We start from the raw sequence: 20865 nt of genomic DNA, 5'->3' as shown, positions 1-20865 counted from the left end.
AGTTTCGGAATCCTTACATGGGATGGACTCCCTAGCCAGATCCGGTCAGGACTTAGGGCATACCACTTCGTCGGTACTTGGCCACTCACACAATAGGATGATAGTATAGAAATCATTCATTTGTCATTCACACGTCCCAAGTTCCGTCATAATACAAGCGCACCCCATCATCGCCACGGCGCAAAGAAGGTATTCCCGCCCGGCGGCGGACAGAGGTAAGGAAGAAGAGCGTATGCGATAGGGATAAAAGTGGGCAAACAAAGGATCGGTAGCGTACGGTAGGGTGAGTCTACTACATCGCAAGAAGCGTGAGCACCTTCTTCGTTTTTCCCATCGTCGTCGTCGTCGCTTAGAAGCACTTGCGGTGGACGATACCGGGGCCGGACTCGTCGTACTCCTGCTTCGAGCACCAGAGGTTCTGGAACGTGGAGAGCGAAGCGAGAATGGAACCACCGATCCAGACGGAGTACTTCCGCTCAGGAGGAGCAACGATCTTGACCTGTAAGGGACGTGTCGATCAGTCATCGCATCCACGGACCCGAGCTGAAATGCCAATGAAACTTACCTTCATACTTGAAGGTGCAAGAGCGGTGAGCTCCTTCTGCATACGGTCCGCGATACCCGGGAACATCGTGGTACCACCAGAGAGGACGATGTTGCCGTAGAGGTCACGACGGATATCGAGATCGCACTTGTAGATGGAGTTGTACCTGATAGTCTGTGTCAGCATCATAAGAGACCACTAGCAGATGGGAGGATACGCACGTCGTCTCGTGGATACCAGCAGCCTCAAGACCGAGGAAAGCGGGCTGGAAGAGCGCCTCAGGAGCACGGAACCTGTGTAATTGGGCGGCGAATCAGAACCAGGAACAGTGTTCATAGCCTGCAAGTGGACGTACCGCTCGTTACCGATGGTGATAACCTGACCGTCGGGAAGCTCGTAGCTCTTCTCGAGGGCAGAAGAGTGAGCGGCGGTCTGGAGCTCCTGCTCAAAGTCGAGCGCGACGTAGCAGAGCTTCTCCTTGATGTCGCGGACGATTTCACGCTCGGCGGTGGTGTGGAAGGGGTAGCCACGCTCCATCAAGTTCTTGATGAGGAACTCGGTGAGGTCACGGCCGGCAAGATCGATACGGAGGATGGCGTGGGGGAGCGAGAAACCCTCGTAGATCGGGACCGTGTGGGTGACACCATCACCGGAGTCGAGGACGATACCCGTGGTACGACCGGAGGCGTACAGCGAGAGAACGGCCTGGATAGCGACGTAGAAGGCAGGTGCGTTGAAAGTCTCAAACATGATCTGAGTCATCTTCTCACGGTTGGCCTTGGGGTTGAGAGGGGCTTCAGTGAGGAGGACGGGGTGCTCCTCGGGGGCGACACGGAGCTCGTTGTAGAAGGTGTGGTGCCAGATCTTCTCCATATCATCCCAGTTGGTGACAATACCGTGCTCGATGGGGTACTTGAGGGTCAAGACACCACGCTTGGACTGGGCCTCATCACTGTCGCAGATTGTCAATTGCAAGAGTATGGAGAGCAGTCGACACTACGTACCCGACGTAGGAGTCCTTTTGACCCATACCGACCATGACACCCTGGTGCCGGGGACGACCGACGATCGAACTGAGGAAGGGCGGATCAGGACCATTAATAGCAATCAAGGGGTAAGTGTACACTTACGGGAACACGGCACGGGGGGCATCGTCACCTAGGACGCGTTCAGAACGCAGCACTGCGCGTACACAGAATACTAATCTTACCAGCGACTGGAAAGGGGGTTATGAGCACGCGTACGACAGGAGAGAGAGCTTGATTACTCACAGCCAGCCTTGCACATGCCGGAACCATTGTCGATAACCTAGATGGACCCGCTCAGGGTCGCTGCTCGAGATATATGGACAGAAGAGAGCGACTTACGAGCGCAGCTACCTCGTCCTCCATGTTGTCGTGCTAGTTCGTGAAAGAGAAAGGTGAAGAAGAGATGGCTGTCGGGGAGATGATATATGCAGCAGCGGGCGAGGCGGTGCAAGCGCAGCGAGTCAGAGCGATGCCGGGGCGCCGACGGAGGAAGATGAGTGAGCAGTCGAGCTCGCTGCGGACAAGAGTTCCGGACACTGACCTTGGTGTGCTCGAGAGCGAGAGAGACGATGACAAGAGCGGAGAGTCGTGAGGGGCTTGGGCAAAGGGCGGACAGCGCCTGCGATGCCCTCTTGATTCGCCCTCCCTTATCGCGATGGCTTCAGGGCAGGCCCAGGCCACCCGGCGCTTCCCTTTCTCCTCCTCCCCGCATCCGCGCCGTCTTGGCCAGCGCAGGCGACCGCATCGCAGCCGTGTCCGTGTCTTCCGTGTGGTTAGTCCCATCTGCGCGCGGTGTGAGCGTGTGTGCCAAGCTCAGCCTCCCATTCAGTGTCTGAGGATCACGTGATCTACCCAGAGACGCCCATCTGGACGCGTCTGCGCTGACGCGTCTGAGTGCACCGCGACCTCTTCGACTGCTTACCCACCATGCCTCTCGAAGCCACTATCATCGTCGTTGACAACTCCGAGTACATGCGCAATGGCGACTATCACCCAAACAGATTCCGCGCACAGGCAGACGCCGTCACCACCCTCTTCCAGACAAAGGTGGACTCCAACCCAGAGAACACTGTCGGTTTCATGACCATGGCCGGCAAGGGGTGTGTACCATAGCATGTTAGCAGCTTAACCACACGCTCACACGAGATGCAGTCCAGAAGTACTCGTAACAAACACCAAGGAGATCGGCTCAATACTCGGCGCCATCAACTCCGCGGAGGACAAGCTCGGCGGGTCCTGCAACATCCCCAATGCCATCGAGAAGGCCCTCCTTGCACTCAAGCACCGATCCAACAAGAATCTCCGCCAGCGTATTGTCGTCTTCGTCGGCTCCCCGCTTGAGGACCAGGCCGCGGACGAGAAGTTCATGGTCAAGCTCGCCAAGCGCCTCAAGAAGAACAACGTCGCCGTCGACTTCATCGTGTTTGGCGATGGCATAGAGGAGGGGGAGCGGAGTATTGTCAAGACCTTCATTGAGAATGTCAACACTGGAGACAACTCGTACGCTCTTAGTAACGCAATGAAGCTTCTTACTCACCGTAACTGACCTTCATTCACACTGGTAGACATTACCTCTCCGTACCACCAGGCACGCATCTACTCTCCGACATGGTTCTTACGTCTCCCATCCTTGCTGGTGACCGCGGCATTCCAGAAGAAGCTATGGGTGACGCGGCCGGTCCCAGTGGTGGCGCCGGCGGGTTCGAATTCGGCGTTGACCCCAGCCTCGACCCGGAACTTGCAATGGTGCGTCATCCTTCTTCCTGCCTGAGTGCAGAATTTTCTTCGTCTTCTGACTGTACACCACGCAATTTGCAGGCACTGCGCATGTCTATGGAGGAAGAACAAGCCCGCCAAGCCGCAGCTGCGCAGGCCTCTGCACAACCAGCGGGCGGGGCTTCATCTTCGTCCTCGGCAGCAGCAGCAGCAGCTCCATCGGCACCTGTCATTTCACCCGCACCTGCTGCCGCGCCCGTTGTTCCCCCTACACCAGCATCCGCAGCAGCGCCCGCTGTGCCGGAAGAGGACGAGGAGGACGAGGACGCGATGCTGGCTCGAGCGCTGGCCATGTCGGAGCAGCAGGACGTGGAGATGGGCGAACACGGTGGGGAGGAAGAGAGCGAGGAGGATGCGATCAAGCGAGCGATCGAGATGAGTATGAAGGACCAGCAGAAGAAATGACGGTGACTTCTTGTAGTGTCCATCCATGACTTTCTTCCTTGATAGCAGTCGTCGTCATCTTTCATCGGAATATAATGTACATCATCCCCCATTGCAGTTCCTTCCCCTTGTCTACCGAGTCGTGCAAGGCGCCATGCTCGCGCGCTCTGGATCCTACAGTTGTCCTCGAACCCTAACCTCAGTCGTACCTGCGTAGACGCCTGTCGGGCGAACAGTCGGAAGCGTCGAGTGACGGCGACCACGACGTTCATCCACGACCATGACCTCCTCAACAACGGCATCTCAGACAGAGCTCAAGGCCGCCAAGGTGCCTCTTGGCTGGAGGGATCAGTGTTCTGCGTGCGTTCCCCTGTTCTGTCCTGCATCGTACACGAAATACTTAACCTGCAACCTGCCTGCAACTATTCCAACCCGATTGCCCCCATATGGTCCTGGACGCGCCTCAAACATCAATAACTGGTCGGATGCGCGGACTATAGACTACTCATTCCTCTCAATGTCTGCCGGAAAGACAAGCTGTACCTTCCTTGGGAGTGCGAGAACGAGAGGCATGCGTACGAGAAGTAAGCACTGTCCCATGTTTTACTTTTGAATTCGTTCCTGAAGGTTACTGTACTAGGTGCCAGTACGAGGAGTGAGTCCCATCGTGCCTAGTGCCCCTTATGTGAGTACTGATGGCCCACAGCTACATGCGCCGGATGAAGGAGCTCTCGAAGCGCAAGCTTGCCGCTGCCGAAGAGGAGTGATATACTAGAATCCCTATCGCATTCTGCTTTCGTCGCAAACAGTGTGAAGTGCTTCCGCGTAGGCCAGAACAATCTTTCCCGTGTGAGTGTCTTGAGTTGGGTGGATTACTAGTGTGGAACGGCGTCCGCGACATGCACGTAATGTACTCTCCCTATCTCTCCCTGCACGTACCAGCGACACATCACACCTTCCTCCCCGTCTCCTCCTCCCACCTCGTGATCTCCTTCTTCACTCTCTCCACCACGTCCGCCTCGCTACTCGACTTCCCAAACGCATCCACGAACTGCCCATTGGGGTCCATGAAGTAGAAGAAGATCGAGTGGTCGACCAGGTAGTCATCATCCGCCTTTGCGTTCGGGGGCGTTGAGAAGTACACCCGGTAGGCCTTGCACGTCGCCTTGAGCGTCGCGTAGTCGCCCGTGAGCCCGACGAGCCTCGGGTGGAACTCGCGCACGTAGCGCGCGACTTGGGGGACGGTGTCCCGCGCGGGATCAACGGAAATGAAGATGGGCTGCACGATGGGGCCGTACTCCTTGTCTGTATGGATGTGTGTTCGTGTGTAACGAGGAGTGCAGTCGGGACGTATCAATACGGCAGTATGAGAGGGAGCCAGGGTACAGGACGCACCGAGCTTGTCGACAGCAGCGCTCATCTTGTCAAGCTCCTCGGGACAAATGTCGGGGCAGTTAGTGAAGCCAAAGTAGATGAGGCTCCATTTGCCCAGGAGGTTCTTTTCTGTGAATGGCTTGCCCTCGTGCGTCGTGAGGCTGAAGGGTCCGCCGACTTGCGGTCTGCCGACTACCTGGTCCTCCCGTTCTTTGCCTGCGTGTTGTCGATAATCACCAAACGCGGTACAAAATCACACATGCAGGGGCGTGTCATGTTGAGCGGAAGAAAGAGAGGAAGAGGACGAAAGGACACGCACGTTTCTGCTCGAGCAGCTTCTCCTTCTCACTCCGGAAGTAGAAGAACAGCGCGACACCCGTTGCAACGAACAAAGCCGCAGCCTTTGGCGTGAAGACCTACAACACTCGAGTTACATCCACATCCCCTTCGGAATATCTCCCGGACGTACCCCTACTGTCGACTTGTCCCGAGAGCCCGTGGATGTCTGCTGAAGCGGGTTTGACGGGTCCTGTGAGTACGCCCTCCGCGACGAGCTGGCGAGTGCGGCGCGTGGTATTGTCCTTGGGACTGTCTTGGCATGGCGCAAAGACAGAGAACGTCGAGAGGACGAGGCGAGTGCCCGAGACACAGTGGCGGATAGTGTGCAGGTAGACATTGGACTCCTAACCCTAGGGTGCCCGCGTACTTGGGCAGCTCGGACCGGGCCAGTCGAGGCTCGGCACTGACAGATCTAGGCGACGCACTGAACTCGTTCACAGAGAACTCGCACTGGACAACCACGATGTCAAGGCATCTAATAATGTCGTACACTACGTTACACTTCTCGGGAAGTCTGACTACAGTACACTGGTACCAGGACGTGTCGGAGGTTACTTGTCAGCACTTCCTCGGCGACCGGCCGCAACTTCTTCCATCCATATCTATGCCATGACGCTTTTCATCGCAACAGAGCTCGTTACGATCTCCTCGACCAAGAGGCGTTCCTTTGCGGGGTCTTTCGCTACCGCCTTCAGTGCAGGCTCCCCGTTCAGTTTGCAGTACTGCAAGGTCGACCCGAAATCAGCCATATCCACGATCGGCAGAGCCATGCTGTATACCTTCTTCACGCTTGCCCAGTCCGTTATATCGACCAGCGCGTCCAGGGAAGATAGTGTGCCTGAGACGACAGCACTCATGCGCTTTTCGACGTCATTCAGCTCTGGAGAGCAGATCCGTACGACGATCAGTGCGGTCGTGGTGTCTGCCACGCCGTATCGTCGGATTGCCTCTGTGATCTGATAAAATGTCAGTGTAACTCAGCAGCAGTATGTATTGAACATACATTGTTGGTGGGGTTGAGAGCCCATAAGATCTCGGAGTGGACGGTCTTTGTCCTGATGGATCCTTGCACCTGCGCAAGGATCGCCTGATATACGGCAGTCTGCAGATGTAACGGACTGCATATCTACAAGCAATAATGCACCGTTCAGTATGTACCTGTACTGCTTGTGAGCATCCTTTCACCTACCAGACGGGCATCCAGGAACGCGAAGTTAACGGCTTCGCGCTCGGTCTCGCCGTCGGGCCCTTCGAGCTGCGCTGCACGGACGATCCGACCTCGAATCTCTGCAGAGTTCGTGACGTTTGTGTACAATGCTACATGTACTGTAGCGTATTCAGATGGTAGGTGTGGATAGTGAAATGACTGCATGATCGAAGAAGGAGAGGTGTAGGAGCTTTCGGCGCTTGTCTGAGCCACTTACAGGTCTCCTTCTTAACCTCTGCTATGACGGCACTTTCGACCTGAGTACAGATTGAACTCAATGCTTTCCAACACAAAAAGATGATGCTGCTACAACGACACCACTCGGAGCTCTACGGTGTCACTCGGCATATTGGACCATGTGTACTACTAGTAGCTTACGCCTAGTACGTGACCAACCCCTTCTCAGCGACGTCGACTAAGTCCCTCGGCTTGGGCTCCCTCAACATCTAGCAAACAGTGAGTCAGCAACGCACACATAAGTCTCACGCTTCCGGTCCTTATCACTTACGACACGAAGAGGCACAGGGTCACCGTTCCACTTCGGGTTATCGACCCCCGCCCAGTCCTCCGCGACCAGCACGTAGCCAAGTTCCTCGTAGAACCACTTTGCGTCGTCTGTGAACACCCAAACCGCGCGGCCACGCGCGTCCGCCTATCGCAAACGAAAGACAGCACTTGTGAGTACACGATGCGCGTACATGAAGCAAGACACTAGAGAGGTCTTACCATGTCGTTAAGATACTTCACGAGGGCAGTGGCGTATCCTCGTCCTTGCTTCGCAGGCGCAGTTGCCAGGCCACTGAGCTCCATCATCTCGCTGACCCTATCTCCCAGCGCCGACTTGATCATCGCCCTCAGCTTGGTGCCAACCTCAATCTCTCTCTACACGGTCACAGGAGAAATTATAAACAGACGTAGCTGAATTTCATCGGCAAAAGCGCGCGCACCTTACGCAACTCTGAAGACTTGACCCGATCGAAGAACGGTAACTTTAAGACCCATGACAGCAGCGGTCCGGCTCTCGCATCTCCAGGTTCGCGGCTACGGATGGCAGTATGTCACGGTTAGCCCGAATAACTTTACAGCCGGAAAACCCTATAAGTATGCAACACGCACTACGACAAGACGGAGTCGCCATGGTTGATGGTAACTGCACGACCGAGACGCACATTGTCAACAAAACTCAATGTAACGAAGAGCATCTGAGGCAACTTCAATGGTCCGCGGTCGGCATCCTGCTCGCATGTCAGTCAATTATACACTCTGGGGACAGAAGATGGACCGACATCGAAATAACGCGATACGGACTCAACGCGGGTTGCCGCATATGTGCAACGGACTGCTCGAGGTATGTCAGCTGTGCGCACGTCCGTGCCGTCCGAACTGCTAGTCAGTCGATGTTTCAGAGGTGCGAGTGTATACGGGACTTACAGTACCGCAGTGGCTTCACCTCGATCTCGCCCTCCAGCGTTTCGAACCTCCCGTATGTCAGGCTCGCAGGGCGCCCGCCGCCTAAGAGGGCCGCTTTCTCCTCGTGGTAGTAGGAAGCCATCATATGCTCTCTGCTAGGGCTCCTTGACAGCAGCGCGGCCGACCCAGGTGGTCATATGGACTTAAGAAGAGCTTTCGAGCGCCCCGCAGCTTACGGGTACCGTGGAGATAAGGGGAATTGACAGCAGCAGCACCGCAGCGCGAATATTTACAGCAGCGAAGCCACCATACAATCCACATCAGATGCATCAATACCGAGTCTCCGGGCCACGCGGACCGATGAAAGGTACCTGGGGAACTGCGATCAGTAACCCGCGTCCGGAGCGCTGCTGCGTGCCCAGTAACATCCTATGTAGGACGCCATCATCTCAGGCGGTCGCTCTCTAGATCTGCTGCGGCCCGCGTGGTCTCCAATCGACCTGGTACATTGGTAGTGGCCTGCGATGTCATGTTCTGCATTTCGATCTGCATTGCGAGGACTTTGGCAAGCACGGTTCGTGCAAGACGCAAGGAGCGTACCAGACCCCACACCCCCCATAGAGAGCTGTTCGCGCGACAGTAGTCCTCACTGTCACTGCTGTACTATCTCTCTTCTACCTACCCTGATCATCCTCAGGCTGCAAGGTGTTAGGACCAATGTCTCTCACCAATTGAGCGGTGCTGACCCTTTCATGCGCTCGCCAGAAGACCGTGCGTAAGCCTCCCCACATCCCATTTGCACGTCCACGGACTTGCACTCTCTCACCATCTGGCATGAAAAGTCAGAACTGTGTGACTCTCGATGTGGGCCACTTGGATCACTCACGATACGAAGAGGCACCGGGCCGCCCTTCCACTTCGGGTTGTCGACACCTGCCCAGTCCTCCGCAACGAGCACGTAGCCAAGGTCTTCATAGAACCACTTCGCGTCATCCGTGATCAACCAAACCGCGCAACCCAGCGCGTCCGCCTAAACGCTGAGCATGAGCATACAAGGGAAAAATAGAAGGAGATCTCACCTTGTCGTTGAGAGTCTTCACGAGGGCGGTAGCATAGCCACGACCCTGCTTCGCAGGAGCGGTCGCTAGACCACTGAGCACCATCATAGAGGCGCGTCTGTCCCCCAGCGCTGACTTGATCATGGTCTCGAGCTTGGTCGCAATCTCGGCTTCTCTCTACGGGGAAGAAGAATTGGAAAGTTCTCTCAACCAGTGACGCTGACGCGAATCTCGATGATGAACGAACCTTGCGCATCTCGGCAGATTTTTTGCCTGATTTCAACAGTGAGATGATCCAGCGCAGCAATGGTCCAGTTCTCGGCTCGCCAGGTTCAATACTACAGACAATTTTCCACAGTCAACACGACTGAAGAACACGAACGACGGCTCTGGTACGCACAATGAAATCGTTGAGTCGCCATGGTCGACTGTAAGTACGCGACCCCGATGGATCCTTTCCGTGTAGTTCAATGCAATTAGGAGCTTCTTGTGCCACACCCCGAATGGCGTGTGGTTGCCATCCTATCAGTATCATAACCGTGAATGCAATTCAGTGCACACTCCGTTCGGTAGGGGAAAAGGTGTACCCACATCTAGGTAGCGACTTAGAGACTCAGCGCGAGTTGCGGTGTAGGTATTGCTGACTGCTTGAGGTATCTCGGCTGTGTTCGTTCCCATGCGACATAGAGAGAGTAAGTCCGCAACACCCAGTCACTGTACGCATAGATCAAGCTTACAATATCGCAATGGCTTCACTGTGATTTCGCTGTTCAACGTTTCGACACTTGCGTAGGACGTGGAACTGCCGCCCAGGAGGGCCACCTTCTCTTCGTCGTGGTCGTAGGGAGCCATGCTCTCTACCGCGCGGCTCCGCGACCCTCACTTGTCCATAGGGTGCTTTAGGACACGGCAGAGCGCCCCGCAATACCAAATTGCTCCCACCAGGCACTTTGATTGAAGTGATTGCGTGATCTCCGGGACTTCTAGAAGACAAATCAAGGTCATGCCACGCTCCTCGCCGAGGCGTTCGAAACCAAGACCATAAGTACATGAAGCCCTGGCCTGCCCGTAGAATTGACGGGATTTGCAACGCTGCCTTTCTGTCCTGATGTGCATAATTGAGGGTATCCGGTTTCGGTACCCCGTATCTATTCACAACGGCATATTGGGAGTATTACCGGCGTTCACTTCAATCCAAACTGCTTTCTCAGCATCTATGGGCGCAAGACAAAACGTGAGTAGTTGCCGTCAAAGGGAAAGGAGCATTGCGCTCTGAACTCACAATATAGAGAGTCACTGGGGCACCCTGCCATTTAGGATTGTCCACCCCAAGCAACTCTTGTCGGACCACCTTGAATCCCAGTGTCTCGTAGAACCCATACGCATCGGCAGTAATCACAAACGTCTCACGCCCCTGCGCATCTGCCTGCAAGAAGCGGTAGTGCTGTGAGTATCGTGTAAGATCGATGGAGCTTTTGCGCCTTACCATGTCTGTGACAATCTTCATCAGCGCCGTCGCATACTCACGTCCCTGCTTCTCCGGGGCAGTTGCAAGCCCCTGGACTTCCAGCATATCCTCAACATGCTCCCCGAACGCATCTTGGATCATCGCCTTGACCTTCTCAATGAACTCCGTTTTCCTCTGTGCACCAATACGCACGTGTCAAAGCTTAGGCTGGGATAAGTGACCGTGAATGTTGCAGACCTTCTGCAACTCCGCAGGCTCAGCAGCTCTAAATAGAGGCAAGATCCATGGCAGAAACGGGCCGGTCTTATTGTTTCCAGGGACACCGCTGACAATCGTTCAGTATAGTGCTGCATCCATCGAACGAATTCAAACATACTAGAACATAACAGCATCTCCGTGGCCGACCGTGGCTGCCCAAGGCTATATACATCTTGTCGCCTCATATGCCCGTGAGCGGTCAGCATCCTAAATAAGGAAACTCAAAGTGAGTGCACCATCGTTCCGAAGAGACTGATAAACCATAGTATACTCGGTAATATCCCATAAGGGAGTCGTGCAGGAACGAACGATGGGTGCTGTCTACGGCTCGGGGTATGTCACCTGTGTTGGAGGCGAATAAGCATTGCTTGCAGTGGAAAAATCTCCTGAGGACTGACTGTATCGCAAGGCTTCTACTTTCGGAGGCCCGTCTGCCCATGTGGTCGATCTTGCTCTGTCTTTATCAATGAGCGGGACGTCGTCGACTCTGGGAGCGTTGCTATAGGGCATGTCAAACTCTCCGCGCCGTATTCGAAAAGGGGACTCACCTGCGAACACAATGTCTGATCTTATAGCTAGAGCTTGAGCTTGGACGTCCGGGGCAAAGCTCCTTGATACGCCGGGGACCGCGGATATCGTTGAAGTTGGGCCCCTGCTTCCGGAGTTCCGGGGCTTGCGCGTAATCTGAATGAAGGCTATGCTGACCATTATGCGCTCAAACCTGCTCAACGGTCAACCTTATCTGCAGGCATGCTACATACTGATCGGTAGTATCGTGAGAGCCGTGGTGAGACCTGGTGAGACTCACTTTATTACAATTTCGCGCTTCGCCCACAGTGCCATCAGTGAAATGGCTGAGCGTTTATTTGAGTATCCACTGGCGCACAGGCGCTTCTGTCGTGGTGATGACCAATGTCAGGCCACGGCAATATCCGAACAGCACTAACTTCCGGCGTCACATTTCCTCTACATACTTCAAGCTTGTTCTCGGACCACGCATCATAAGTACGAAATAGATCGACCATAACACATGCCTATCATGGTCGGCTACGGAGGTTAGAACTACGCAAAGTCAAGTATGTATCCCCGACCAACCGAACGCCTTGCTACACCCATCAACGATAGGAGTGCCGAGTTTATGCTGGATGCCGAGCCTGCGTAAGTACCTGTACTGTACGTGTATGTACGTGTGCTCAAAACACATTCCAGACAGCAAGCAGTTCCGCATTGGTTGGCCAGAGATCTTCGTCGCCAGGAGGTCCATCCATACCCTCAAGTTGCTCGCTATCTCCTGTCCCTCTGCCTTCTCGACCGCCCCGGTGACCCGGAAGGAGGAGCTGGCCCCGGTGACCGTGGAGCCGCCGATCTCGCCTTCAAGCCGTGCCTTCAGGCCGTTACGTCCATCGCGAACGGTGAAACCTTTCGGAAGCACCTGAACACATAGTACGTCTCCTGTTTAGCTGCCTGTCGTATCGATTGGCTTAGTCTGATTTCAATCTAGCTGCAAAAAGACCACACACGAAAACCAGCGGTACAAGCCCTTTGTCGAACTCGTGAATCACGCACTCCAAGCGCTCCATGCTCTTAACCCCGTCGATACCAACGGCAAGGCTCTGCTCCGGGAACCACCTCCGCTGCAGGAGTCCCTCGTGGCGCTGAGACACCACCCCAAGCAGATCGTCTCCCGACATGCAGATCGCGATTGCAGACGCTCCCCCCATGTTGTTTTTGCCTCACCCTCCGACGTCTCCGGTCATTATGCGCGCGCGAAGAGGAACAACAGGCACTTGATAGAGCCGATCGAGACCAGTCTCTCATGGCCCCACGTCAAATGCGTCTGCCAATTCAAGAGGATGTCAGCAGCCATTAAGACGCAGCTGCCAGAAGGATACCTCGTGGACGATACTCTGCGTGAGTGTGAACCGTACAGGGACACTGCGCTCATGGACGACACCTTGGATGAGTATGGACCATACCAAAGCGATCTGCTGAGGGATACGACACTCGCAGACAAGGTACTCGGATTGCTCGCCCAAATGCCACCGGGCCTCGGTATTCTTTTTGTTGTTCTTACCAGCACAATGCGCCACTCATCCACAACTGCGCAGAGCCGCTACCACCCACTGAAGTTATTACCTCCGACAAATCAGAGATGGAGCTGTGCGCTGATTCGCTCCGGATGTACCCTGATGCTCAACTCGTTATGTGCGCTGCAGAGCGTCTTGCTTGTCTGCCGTGCGTAACTCATCATATTGACATGCTTATTCGAGGTGCGTCTCGCTCACAATGACATGCCCGCGTTCGAAGTTGTCTGAATGAACTCCGCTCTAGACGATGTTCTGTGGCTTTTCTGGTGCGACCGTCAAGGCGTGATACGGTCTACCGGTATCAGCATCGTGCGCAACGCACCCTACTTCCTCCTCGTCCTGTTGGCCATGCAGCGCTTCAACGCGATTGATTGGGGCATTCCGGAGAGCTTCCCGGACAACGCTCCTCGAGACGAGTTCACCCTCCTTCCTGGCGCGAGCCCTCTTTCCGCGGATATCACGGTAAACTGGAGCGCCGTCATCCACCATACGTTCCAGCTCTCCGGACGTTCCACTCGAGTGTTCCAGGGGAAGGGCGGTAGCTCGATGTTGGCCGTCAAGATATCCCATTGCGAACGAGCGCGCTTGACGGAGGACGAGATCGTCAAACTGGCATTGGGAGTGACTCTGTCGACGACGTTCCCCTTGAAGGATCACCTTCCGGCCTTTGTCTATGGCCGGAACCTCGATTACGACTCTGGTTGGATCCGCGAGTTCGTCCAGAGCCCCGGCGGCGACCTGTCCGCCTCCTGCGCTCCCCGTCTGACGGTGTGGGAAATGCTGCAACCAATTCACCACCTGGCGGCTTCAGACTTCGTGAGGTGCTGGCTGGAGATAGTTCACAGTATGTCCCACCTTTGACTCGTTCTGACCGCGAGCGATATACTCATAAGCTGTATCAGCACATCGACTACTCTGGCAGGAGGGTATCTGCCACCTCGACCCCAGTCTTGGGAATACGATGGTGCGAATGGTCAACGGGACGTATCGTGGCGTCCTGAACGACTGGGACCTGGCCCATGTTCGCGGCAAGTCCAAGGGCGATGGGTCGGAGCGCATTGGCACGCGTGTCTTCATGGCTATCGACCTCCTATGTGCCAAGGGTAGCGATCCCGTGGAGCGGCGCTACCGTCACGACCTGGAGGCGTTCGTGTGGATCCTCGTGTGGGTCTTCCTCACATACGACAGGGACAACGTGGCGCACAAGGTCAGGACGACCTCAAGGTGGATGTCACCATCTGTTGGTGAAGTCGTAGATGCGAAGCAACTCTTCCTCTTAGGCATCGATCGCTGTAATCCCCAGCCGCAGGAGAAGTGGAAGGGTCACTGGGGGCTTGTGAGGTTGATGCGCCACATGTTCGCGGAGTTAGTGCTCACACCGGAGATGCAACGCACCCATCGCCAGGCCGTATCACCAGAGCCTTCTGACGAGGATGTATATGTCGCATTCTGGGCAAAGGTGGACGAGCATTATATGTCGCTAGGTGACGAAGGTCTCCAGGAGCTCATCGCTACACGAAAATACCCCGGTCTTCTGCCTCCTGTACTGTAGAAGTGATCTGATAGCCCAATTTCAAGCTCATGAGTATGTATGCGTACAAACTGAACATGACGGAAATATTCGTAGCGCGTCGTTCGAGTGGAAGCTAGGTGAGGGCATGGCTTTTTGGAGTCTCGAATCAATATCTTGCGGCATCCTGTAAATTCATGGTTCAAGAATCATCGGGTTGAGACTGGAAGAAATCGTCGTGGCTGGTCGTGAAGGAACGATCATTCATAGGCGCCCAGGGCCATGCAGGGTTGGCCACGAACTTCACCATGTCCGACTCGTGAAACGGCCTCCCTTATACAACCACCTCGATCACGCGCTAATTCGTGTCGCTCCAGCACCGACGTATAACGGTAGAGCTTCATCCGAAGCTTCTTTTTCTCTCGCATTCGTCGCACGTCGGAAATTATGCCTCACGCACTGACTTACGAGGAGCCGTCTCTAGTTCACCTGCTGGTCCTCGCCTCGTTCATATATCTTCTGAATGTCGTCAGGGTCATCTCAGACTACCTTCTATACGCTGGGATTGTGGCCGAAATAGCATTCGGCATTGTCTATGGCTCCCCGCTCGCCAGTCTGCTCCCCACAAGCTGGGAGTCAACGTTCACCGCCCTGGGTTATCTCGGCCTGATCCTAGTCGTCTTCGAAGGTGCGAGACCCTCTCGTCGATAAGGGCGTTACTGACGATGTTTTGTATGACTACCAGGCGGCTTGTCGACCAACCTCCCTATCCTCATCTCCAACCTACCCCTCTCCACATTCTGTGCCCTCACCGGTATCGGGCTGCCTATCGCTCTCTCTATCGCACTGCTGAACGCCGGCTTCGGATACCGACCTCTGGAAGCATTTGCGGCTGGTGCAGCCTTGTCCTCCACCAGTCTGGGAACCACACTTGCCGCGCTCAACAGCGTCACAAAGTCTAGTGGTTCGACTGAGAAGATACCTGCGTGCACCCCGCGCTCGGAGCGACCGAGCACAGACGCTTCCATTCCCCTCGCCAGCACATTTGTTAGCCCGCAGAGTGCGAACGCATCCGCCCCGACGCTCTCTGCGGAGCCATCCCTTCAACAGTCGCGCATCGGGACCGTGCTCATCAGTGCGGCGATCATAGACGATGTCATCGGCCTCGTCATCGCGTCCCTCATACCTGCACTTGCATCTGTCGACTCGGACAACAGCAGTGTTCAAGGCAACCTGGCGTGGACCATTGTCCGCCCTTTACTATCGTCTGTCCTGATCGCCGTCGTAGGTTGTATGGTAGCGCGTTTCATTTTGCGCCCGCTCTTCTGGTACCACGGTATAGGAGAACGTTGGTGTGCTCCAGCTCGGCCGGGGAAAACTTGGGGCGCCTTCTCTATGGCCGGGGCAGAGGCACACTGGGGGACGGAGACACACGCGGACACAGTCAAGTTACTCCTCATGGTCGCAACGGTTAGCGCCATGGTGGCCATCACGAACTGTGAGTCGCAGGCGTTGGCATTGATAGTCCCGAGGCTGACAATCACAACCAGATGCCGAAACTAGCGTGCTCTATGGTGCCTACGTGGCAGGCTTGATCCTGACGTACATCTCCGAGCCGCCTATTCCTACGACATCGTCTGAATCCTACGACTCATCTATCTCAGAAGAGTTGGAGTACAGGCAGCGCGAGCTCTCCTTCGAGGACTCATTTGCTCGTATGGTCGGACCTCTGCAGAACTACTTCTTCCTTCCTCTGTTCTTCGCAAGTATCGGATTTGCTATAGTAAGTTGCCATATTCTTCCTGTGATCATCGCACTGATTGCGTGTACTAGCCCTTCCTGGACTTGTGGCACCCGACTGTGTTCTGGAGAGGCATCGTCTTCTCAATACTCATGTGTATCGCCAAACTCGCCGTCGGTCTTCCAATCCTCTTCTACTCGGCAACAGTCTTCTTCGCCAAGAGCCCCCCTGTGCGATTTAGGAGACTTATCTCCTCACTTTTGAAGGCGACTACACCACTTCGCCGCACTGCGCCACCGCCAGCAACAGAAGCCCTACCTCACACGGCCATACCTCCCGCTAACCACGACAGTCACGAGAAGCGCGCCCAGGCACAACGTATGGGCTCAAGCAGTACGAACCAAGACCATTACTCTGTTCCATCAATGACGGCGGCCTCGATTCCTCCTGCAGTCTTCATGGGCGTCGCCATGGTCTCTCGCGGCGAGATCGGCCTGCTGATCGCTCAGCTTGCCCGAACGGGCTCGGACAGCAGGTCATCTGAAGCCAGCACGTCTGGGCTGCTGGGCGACGAGGCGTTCTTGATGGCCATATGGGCCATCCTCCTGTGCACGCTCATGGGCCCAATCAGCGTTGGCGTCGTCGTCCGCAGATGGGGTCCAAAAGTGACGGCGGGCATCTGGACATGACTTGCGTCTTGTCTGAGAGCCCTCACTCATCTTTTACTCTTCTCCCGGTCTCCCTCGATGCCCAGTCTTCGAGGTAAGTGGTCGACTAGCACCGAGCGTTTGGTAGAAGCTGACGTCATACTGTAGGAGCGGCGACTCGGGCCGCCCGAGCCCATCGATGCCTTACGACCTTGTTATCCGTATACCGCCATCTGCACGTACAAGCATACCCCCATACCCATCCTAGACATGTACAAAGCCACTGAAAAGCACATATACCTCACTAGACACGCCGAAGCCGAACACAAGTATGTATCACCCGCTTCTCAGCTTGCATGGACACTAATCACCACCTTCCACAGCGTCCACGATGACTACTCGAGTTAGTCTCTAGCCTCTAGCCTCTGGCAGTTATCGGCAACAAGCTCATCATGTCGCCAGTCCGCGACGCACCGCTCACCCTCCGCGGCCGCCAGCAAGCCGCGCAACTGCATCAAGCCACCAAGGACAACGTCCAAACCATAGCCCAGCTCCTCGTCACCAGTGCTCTCCGGCGTACTCTCTCCACCACGGTAATTGGCTACAAGGAGCTTAGGAAACGCCTCGAGGCCGAGGGCAAGCCCATCATCATCTTGCCACAGCTGCAGGAGGTGAACAACCTCCCCTGCGACACCGGCTCCGTACGTCCCTATGCCCTCTCTCCCGTTTCCCACCGCCCAACCCTCACAATCACATACCATACCGCCGACGTCCCCAGGCCCGCGAAGTCCTCGAAGCAGACCCCGAGTTCGCCGGACTCGACTTTTCCGCCCTCACGCCCGACTGGACGTCCAAAGCCGGGTTCTACGCCGCGACCGAAGAAGCGATCGCCGCGCGTGCGCGCTGGGCCCGCCGGTGGCTGCGCGCGCGCCCCGAGCAGCACATCGTCGTCGTCGGCCACGGCGACTGCCTCCGGTACATCACCAAGGGGTACAACACGCACGAGCCGTGGGCCAACGTCGAGGTGCGCGAGTACACTTTCGCTGCGGAGGAGGCCGAGGACTCGAGCGGGGAGGGGTGGCTGGTGCCCGTAGCGAAGGTAGCGCAGGAGGGCGAGGCGCAGCCGACGTCTTCGGAGACGGCGTCGTGAGTCGCGATGCAATGAGGCACTTGCTTCAGGATTGCTGGTCCAAGCACAACTCGATGATCTAGAGGAAGTTATGATCCTGCGTGTGGCAGTAGATGTATAGATAGAACGAGGTCCATGGAGCGATCATACAAGCGTTGCAGCAAACTAGCGGAGAGCGAGACATTACATTAGACGATAAAATATTACAGTAGTCGGGGGCGTGTGCAGATGGCAGATGCAGATGCAAGAGGGGGCATGCGGTCGCGAGAGTATGTACAGAACACACGGTATGTGACTGATGAGAGGTATATACGGCCAGCAGCGTACCTGGCAATAATCTTACGGATAGCGGTAGTCGGATTCGGCATCGGTGGTATGAACAGCAAGCAAACAAGCAACTCCTCCCTTCCTCGGAATCTCCAAGACGATACGGCACGAAACAGGGAGCAACGAGCTCAACCGAGTTTGCCCTGTTGGATGGCCTGACGAATGGGATTCGACTCCTTCGGGATGGCACCGCTCTTCTCCAAGCGATCGAACAAGACAAACAGCTTCTCGGCTTCGCGCTCTTTCTCTTCATCGGTCATCTCGATGGGCGGCGCAGGCTTCTCGACGACACCCGTGATAGGGTTAATCGGGGCACCCGACGACGTTGTCGTGGGAGCGGAGGCGCCGCTAGATCCCGCCGGTGGAGGAGGCGCACTCATGATGCCCTTGTTGAACAAGAAGCCAGCGACGTTGCCATAGCCAACGTAGGATGCGAGTGTGCCCGCTGGAGACGTGCACAGAACTGTCAGCAACCGTCATACAATGTGAAGGGAAAACGTACCATCAGAGTCGCATACGGCATATAGCATCTCCCCGACCGCGTTCTTGAGCTTCGCATGGTGGACGCTCGCAAGCATTCGCAGCAACCGGCCCAAGAGGTCGGCCCTGCCCTCCAGCGGGCTTGTCCTATCGAGATCATCCGGTAGGATCCATTGGCGCATGCGTCTCCGGGAGCCCTCGTCCGCGAGACAGAGCTTCGTGATCAGCACAACCAAAGGAGTCATCACGTCGTCCAGAGACTGGTCCATCTCCCTCTGGCACTTCTCGCGCACGCTCCGATCATCCGGGTCGATGGCGTCGGGCATGTAGTGGTTGAGCGAAACGTCAAGCAGGTCATATGCGCGGAGAAGCACGTCCACCGGGGGCGAGTTGGTATGGGGAGATGATGACCGTGACAGCGATCGTCGACCTGCCGACAGGGCGGACCATGCGCGGTCAAACGCACCAGGTTTAGGGTCCTTGGCAGGACCGGTGGTGGGAGACCCAGAGCGACTGCTACCCCTGCTACTAGACGAGCGGGATACCTTCGATGATGTCTCGGAGGAACTGCCTGGCTTTGACGTGGGGACTGGAGACGTGCGGGCGGGCGGCAACCAGACGCTCTGAAGCGACGGCGACACGGGTATCGTGATCAGCGCGTGGATGACATGAGTCATAGGTGCCGCGAGAGGCACTGGGAAGGACGGCGGAAGGGTATTGAACGTGCGGAGGAGCGGAGGTAGGATTCTACATGGTTACAAAGGTGGGTATATGCGCATCAAACATTGCAGAACGCACGTACCCGTCCAGACGATCACTCCAGCAATCGCCAATTACTTTGGTATCGTCAGTATTAGATTCGTCAACAAGCTAAACACAAGTAAGCACGCATACAGCTGGATAATGAGTTCCTGTACGCACCTTGGGATAGTGTAGCAACAGATTAAAGGTGAATTTCAATAGGTCGGTCATGGCTTCGCGTGCAAGTTTCGTGCCGGAGAGGATGGCTCTCGACAGCAGGTCAAGTTGCTTGCCAATCACCTCGGTGATGCTCGGCGACTTGGACTCGACAAGAGACCTGATGAACGTGCCTGCTTGGAATTGGGACACGGTGGAAAGGAAGAGGATGCGAGAGGCAAGGAAGATGCGTTCGGGAGTAGTCGTCTTCTAGAAGACGGTGAAGGGGACATTGACACGATGTACATAAACCTGTGCCAGAAGCACGCACCTCGAGCAACTCGACTGCGAAGTCGCCGCCGCCAACCTGCTTGTCTATGAACGTGACACGGGCCCTGTCGACAAGAAGCATCGCGTTCGCAATACACCGAAGCGCCTCGTTGGACGCGTCCGGGACATCCTTGTACGAGTTGTACAGCGAGAGCAGCACGGACAGGTTCGCAGAGGTCGCGATGAGCTCGGAGCCGGCGGGGTTCTTGCCAAGGGACTTTACAGCCTGGAGGGCCGGGGCGGCATCTGTGTGCAGCGGATTGAATGCCCTCGGTTGGGACGCGCCCGACAGCGAAGAGAACACGGCCAATGACGCACCTTTGGAGGAGAGCCTGCTCTTCTTGCCGCCGTTCGCGCCTGGCTTGGAGAGATCGTCGAGGATTGTCTGGATCAGCTCGCGGCGTTTTGCATCATCAATCGTGAGCGGAGGGGCTATCAACACGCGGAGTAAGCTCTAGATGGATGGGGGGACGTAGTGCGGGGGGGCTTGCCATCTGTGATCGACTGGAGGACCTGGGCAACCTGTGAGCGCGGCGATGCAGCAGAGAGAGCGGTGTATGCGTTGAGGAACTTGGACATGGGCGTCGATGGGCGACCGGGGGTATGGAGGGCTCGAGAGAAGGAGGAGGACGGAGAAAGCCACGGCAAAGAGCGGGGAAGTTGGCAGTAGCTGCGGGGTCGTCTGGGCGCGTCGGGGACGAGTCGTGGACGTGGACCGTGAACGTGGGCGTTGCAGGACTCGTGAGAGGGGAGAGAGGGAGAAGAGCGGGGGCGGGAGGAGGAGGTGATGGTAACCAGTTGAGTTGACAAGACGTCTGACTCTCGCGGACGACAAACTCTCCGTGTCCATTATCGGCCTCGGACATAGCCC

The 20865-nt window shown here is 56.0% G+C and overlaps 13 protein-coding genes across 13 annotated transcripts; 6 read left to right on the top strand and 7 right to left on the bottom strand.

The window, feature by feature from the left end:
• Positions 1-83: 83 nt before the first annotated feature.
• Positions 84-2158, bottom strand: L226DRAFT_535523 (actin). Its single transcript, XM_067680925.1, has 10 exons — positions 2114-2158; positions 1912-1979; positions 1816-1852; positions 1755-1760; positions 1675-1702; positions 1549-1617; positions 900-1496; positions 766-837; positions 566-710; positions 84-499 (listed from the first exon to the last, which is right to left on the bottom strand). The coding sequence occupies exons 2-10, from the start codon at positions 1933-1935 to the stop codon at positions 350-352; spliced, it is 1128 nt and encodes a 375-aa protein (XP_067535228.1). The 5' UTR covers positions 1936-1979; positions 2114-2158; the 3' UTR covers positions 84-349.
• On the top strand, positions 2039-2449 carry L226DRAFT_80038 (uncharacterized protein). Its single transcript, XM_067687253.1, has one exon. It carries the CDS (start codon positions 2142-2144, stop codon positions 2406-2408), a length of 267 nt encoding a protein of 88 aa, XP_067535227.1. The 5' UTR covers positions 2039-2141; the 3' UTR covers positions 2409-2449.
• Positions 2314-3753, top strand: L226DRAFT_509121 (uncharacterized protein; the record flags this gene model as incomplete). Its single annotated transcript, XM_067678205.1, has 6 exons — positions 2314-2344; positions 2402-2672; positions 2725-3072; positions 3138-3318; positions 3391-3516; positions 3607-3753. The coding sequence occupies exons 2-6, from the start codon at positions 2500-2502 to the stop codon at positions 3751-3753; spliced, it is 975 nt and encodes a 324-aa protein (XP_067535226.1). The 5' UTR covers positions 2314-2344; positions 2402-2499.
• Positions 3754-4012: 259 nt separating this feature from the next.
• Positions 4013-4499, top strand: L226DRAFT_571517 (uncharacterized protein; the record flags this gene model as incomplete). Its single annotated transcript, XM_067684564.1, has 4 exons — positions 4013-4092; positions 4233-4316; positions 4373-4387; positions 4439-4499. 4 exons carry the CDS (start codon positions 4013-4015, stop codon positions 4497-4499), a joined length of 240 nt encoding a protein of 79 aa, XP_067535225.1.
• Positions 4500-4505: 6 nt separating this feature from the next.
• L226DRAFT_535522 (SCO1 protein) lies at positions 4506-5841 on the bottom strand. Its single transcript, XM_067680924.1, has 4 exons — positions 5576-5841; positions 5426-5522; positions 5128-5322; positions 4506-5037 (listed from the first exon to the last, which is right to left on the bottom strand). Exons 1-4 carry the CDS (start codon positions 5780-5782, stop codon positions 4682-4684), a joined length of 855 nt encoding a protein of 284 aa, XP_067535224.1. The 5' UTR covers positions 5783-5841; the 3' UTR covers positions 4506-4681.
• Positions 5842-5912: 71 nt separating this feature from the next.
• L226DRAFT_535521 (CGI-121-domain-containing protein) lies at positions 5913-6848 on the bottom strand. The gene is made up of 4 exons (XM_067680923.1): positions 6635-6848; positions 6449-6571; positions 6225-6401; positions 5913-6167 (listed from the first exon to the last, which is right to left on the bottom strand). Exons 1-4 carry the CDS (start codon positions 6815-6817, stop codon positions 6048-6050), a joined length of 603 nt encoding a protein of 200 aa, XP_067535223.1. The 5' UTR covers positions 6818-6848; the 3' UTR covers positions 5913-6047.
• Positions 6849-6915: 67 nt separating this feature from the next.
• L226DRAFT_535520 (uncharacterized protein) lies at positions 6916-8332 on the bottom strand. The gene is made up of 7 exons (XM_067680922.1): positions 8084-8332; positions 7939-8009; positions 7769-7887; positions 7600-7693; positions 7379-7534; positions 7161-7304; positions 6916-7098 (listed from the first exon to the last, which is right to left on the bottom strand). Exons 1-7 carry the CDS (start codon positions 8202-8204, stop codon positions 7033-7035), a joined length of 771 nt encoding a protein of 256 aa, XP_067535222.1. The 5' UTR covers positions 8205-8332; the 3' UTR covers positions 6916-7032.
• A 202-nt stretch (positions 8333-8534) lies between these two features.
• On the bottom strand, positions 8535-10002 carry L226DRAFT_613462 (uncharacterized protein). Its single transcript, XM_067686512.1, has 7 exons — positions 9858-10002; positions 9712-9782; positions 9521-9642; positions 9368-9458; positions 9142-9297; positions 8949-9092; positions 8535-8891 (listed from the first exon to the last, which is right to left on the bottom strand). Exons 1-7 carry the CDS (start codon positions 9970-9972, stop codon positions 8787-8789), a joined length of 804 nt encoding a protein of 267 aa, XP_067535221.1. The 5' UTR covers positions 9973-10002; the 3' UTR covers positions 8535-8786.
• Positions 10003-10259: 257 nt separating this feature from the next.
• On the bottom strand, positions 10260-11433 carry L226DRAFT_535518 (uncharacterized protein). Its single transcript, XM_067680921.1, has 7 exons — positions 11395-11433; positions 11245-11345; positions 10965-11188; positions 10826-10913; positions 10607-10762; positions 10403-10546; positions 10260-10334 (listed from the first exon to the last, which is right to left on the bottom strand). Exons 3-7 carry the CDS (start codon positions 10970-10972, stop codon positions 10305-10307), a joined length of 426 nt encoding a protein of 141 aa, XP_067535220.1. The 5' UTR covers positions 10973-11188; positions 11245-11345; positions 11395-11433; the 3' UTR covers positions 10260-10304.
• A 1490-nt stretch (positions 11434-12923) lies between these two features.
• Positions 12924-14532, top strand: L226DRAFT_560773 (uncharacterized protein). Its single transcript, XM_067683386.1, has 3 exons — positions 12924-13116; positions 13178-13777; positions 13836-14532. Exons 1-3 carry the CDS (start codon positions 12999-13001, stop codon positions 14483-14485), a joined length of 1368 nt encoding a protein of 455 aa, XP_067535219.1. The 5' UTR covers positions 12924-12998; the 3' UTR covers positions 14486-14532.
• Positions 14533-14890: 358 nt separating this feature from the next.
• L226DRAFT_463681 (uncharacterized protein) lies at positions 14891-16873 on the top strand (the record flags this gene model as incomplete). The annotated part of the gene is made up of 4 exons (XM_067675804.1): positions 14891-15131; positions 15189-15941; positions 15994-16226; positions 16277-16873. The coding sequence occupies 4 exons, from the start codon at positions 14891-14893 to the stop codon at positions 16871-16873; spliced, it is 1824 nt and encodes a 607-aa protein (XP_067535218.1).
• On the top strand, positions 16839-18311 carry L226DRAFT_535514 (phosphoglycerate mutase-like protein). Its single transcript, XM_067680920.1, has 5 exons — positions 16839-16946; positions 17000-17160; positions 17215-17234; positions 17294-17532; positions 17610-18311. The coding sequence occupies exons 2-5, from the start codon at positions 17102-17104 to the stop codon at positions 17979-17981; spliced, it is 690 nt and encodes a 229-aa protein (XP_067535217.1). The 5' UTR covers positions 16839-16946; positions 17000-17101; the 3' UTR covers positions 17982-18311.
• Positions 18171-20764, bottom strand: L226DRAFT_79793 (uncharacterized protein). Its single transcript, XM_067687251.1, has 6 exons — positions 20486-20764; positions 19996-20426; positions 19689-19934; positions 19570-19637; positions 18790-19514; positions 18171-18732 (listed from the first exon to the last, which is right to left on the bottom strand). The coding sequence occupies exons 1-6, from the start codon at positions 20571-20573 to the stop codon at positions 18416-18418; spliced, it is 1875 nt and encodes a 624-aa protein (XP_067535216.1). The 5' UTR covers positions 20574-20764; the 3' UTR covers positions 18171-18415.
• Between the last annotated feature and the right edge of the window lie 101 nt (positions 20765-20865).

This window comes from Lentinus tigrinus (assembly GCF_003813185.1).
Source record: "Lentinus tigrinus ALCF2SS1-7 unplaced genomic scaffold L226scaffold_13, whole genome shotgun sequence".
Lineage (NCBI taxonomy): Eukaryota > Fungi > Basidiomycota > Agaricomycetes > Polyporales > Polyporaceae > Lentinus > Lentinus tigrinus.
The sequence above is the reverse complement of the archived record's forward strand: the minus strand, read 5'-3'. Positions and strand labels throughout refer to the sequence as shown.